The 1,458-nt window shown below is 51.6% G+C and overlaps 1 protein-coding gene across 1 annotated transcript in view; it reads left to right on the forward strand.

Moving 5' to 3' along the window:
• med23 (mediator complex subunit 23) overlaps positions 1-1,458 on the forward strand; it is a 32,066-nt gene extending 30,608 nt beyond the window's left edge. Inside the window, exons 27-29 of the mRNA XM_084453980.1 lie at positions 295-403; positions 488-619; positions 1,027-1,458. Coding sequence (XP_084310106.1) covers positions 295-403; positions 488-619; positions 1,027-1,212 — 427 coding nt within the window. The 3' untranslated portion in view covers positions 1,213-1,458. The remainder of the gene's footprint in view (positions 1-294; positions 404-487; positions 620-1,026) is intronic.

Here is a 1,458-nt window from a genome sequence, read left to right on the forward strand (position 1 = left end):
GCACAAAACTGTGTGTACTGCTGCCAGGTCGCTCTTGAAAAAACAGATTTTAATCTCAATCTCTAAATCAGGTTAAATAAAGGTTAATGGGAAAAAAAATGGAGAGAGAGAGAGAACAGAGGATGAGAAGCTCAAAGACACATCCTGCTATTTATTGTGTGTGTGTGTGTGTGTATATGTGTATATGTGTGTGTGTGTGTGTGTGTGTGTGTCTGTGTGTCTGTGTATCTGTGTGCGCGTGTGTGTGTGTGTGCGCGTGTGCGCGTTCGTGCGTGTGTGTGTGTGCGGTGTTAGAGTGATGCTTGGCTGCAGCAGTAATGGCAGAGAGATTGAGGGGGCAGCAGCTGCACCAGGAACAAACCTTCCGCTACGAGGTTACCGGCCCAAACACACCAGTCTGTCAGTCTCCCACATGCTAACCCTATGCTTTTGTCTTCATCCCTATGTGTGTGTGTGTGTGTGTGTGTGCGCGTGTGTGCGCGTGCAGATTGGCGTGGCGTTCTATGAGATGCTGCAGGTGGTGGACCAGCACAACAAGCACCTGTCGTACATGGACCCCATCTGTGACTTCCTCTACCACGTCAAATACATGTTCACCGGAGACAGCGTCAAAGACCAGGTAACACACACACACACACACTCACACACACACACACACACTCACACACACACACACACACACACACTCCTCCTCCCCCTCTCCTCTCATCACCTTTGAAAGTCTTTGGTTGGTTCTTTAAAGCTGTCTTGCTTTGATTATAATGATGGTGTAACTGTCTCTTCATCAGAATGTCTGATTCTGCACCACCATCACCCACACTTACATTTCTATCTAAGGGCTCTCTTCTGATCAGAGTGTGTGTGTGTGTGTGTGTGTGTGTGTGTGTGTGTGTGTGTGTGCGCGTGCGGCGTGCGTGCGTGCGTGCGTGTCTGTCTGTCTGTTTGTCTGTGTTCTGTGTGTGTCTGTGTCGTGTGTGTCTGTGTTTTGTGTGTCTGTGTGTCTATTTGTGTGTGTGTGTGTCTCAGGTGGAGAAGGTCATCATGACGCTGCGTCCCGCCATGAAGCTGCGTCTGCGCTTCGTCACTCACGAGCCGGCCGCCTCAGCCTCGGCCCCCGCCGCACCCGCCACGTCCCACGCCTCCGGCTCCTCCCCCTCCACGCAGGCCACGCCTCCAGGACCCTCCAACATCCCCCTGTCCGTGGCCCAGTGAAACACACACACCACACACACATCACACCTTTTAATGGAGGACTTGGCCAGTTGTGCCAGAGAGACATGAAGAACCCGACTCGGATAGACATACACACACACACACACAGAAGAGAACTTTGAGGTCCTTTAGAGCCTCTCTTGTATATACTGTGTAAGATTGGTGACCGCAAATGATTGCTAGTCTACGATTGGTGGACCGGTCTTCCCGTGTGAGAAGCTGACAGCCCAGTGCCTTCTTACCCCA

Source organism: Borostomias antarcticus (genome assembly GCF_949987555.1).
Source record: "Borostomias antarcticus genome assembly, chromosome: 19".
Classification (NCBI taxonomy): domain Eukaryota; kingdom Metazoa; phylum Chordata; class Actinopteri; order Stomiiformes; family Stomiidae; genus Borostomias; species Borostomias antarcticus.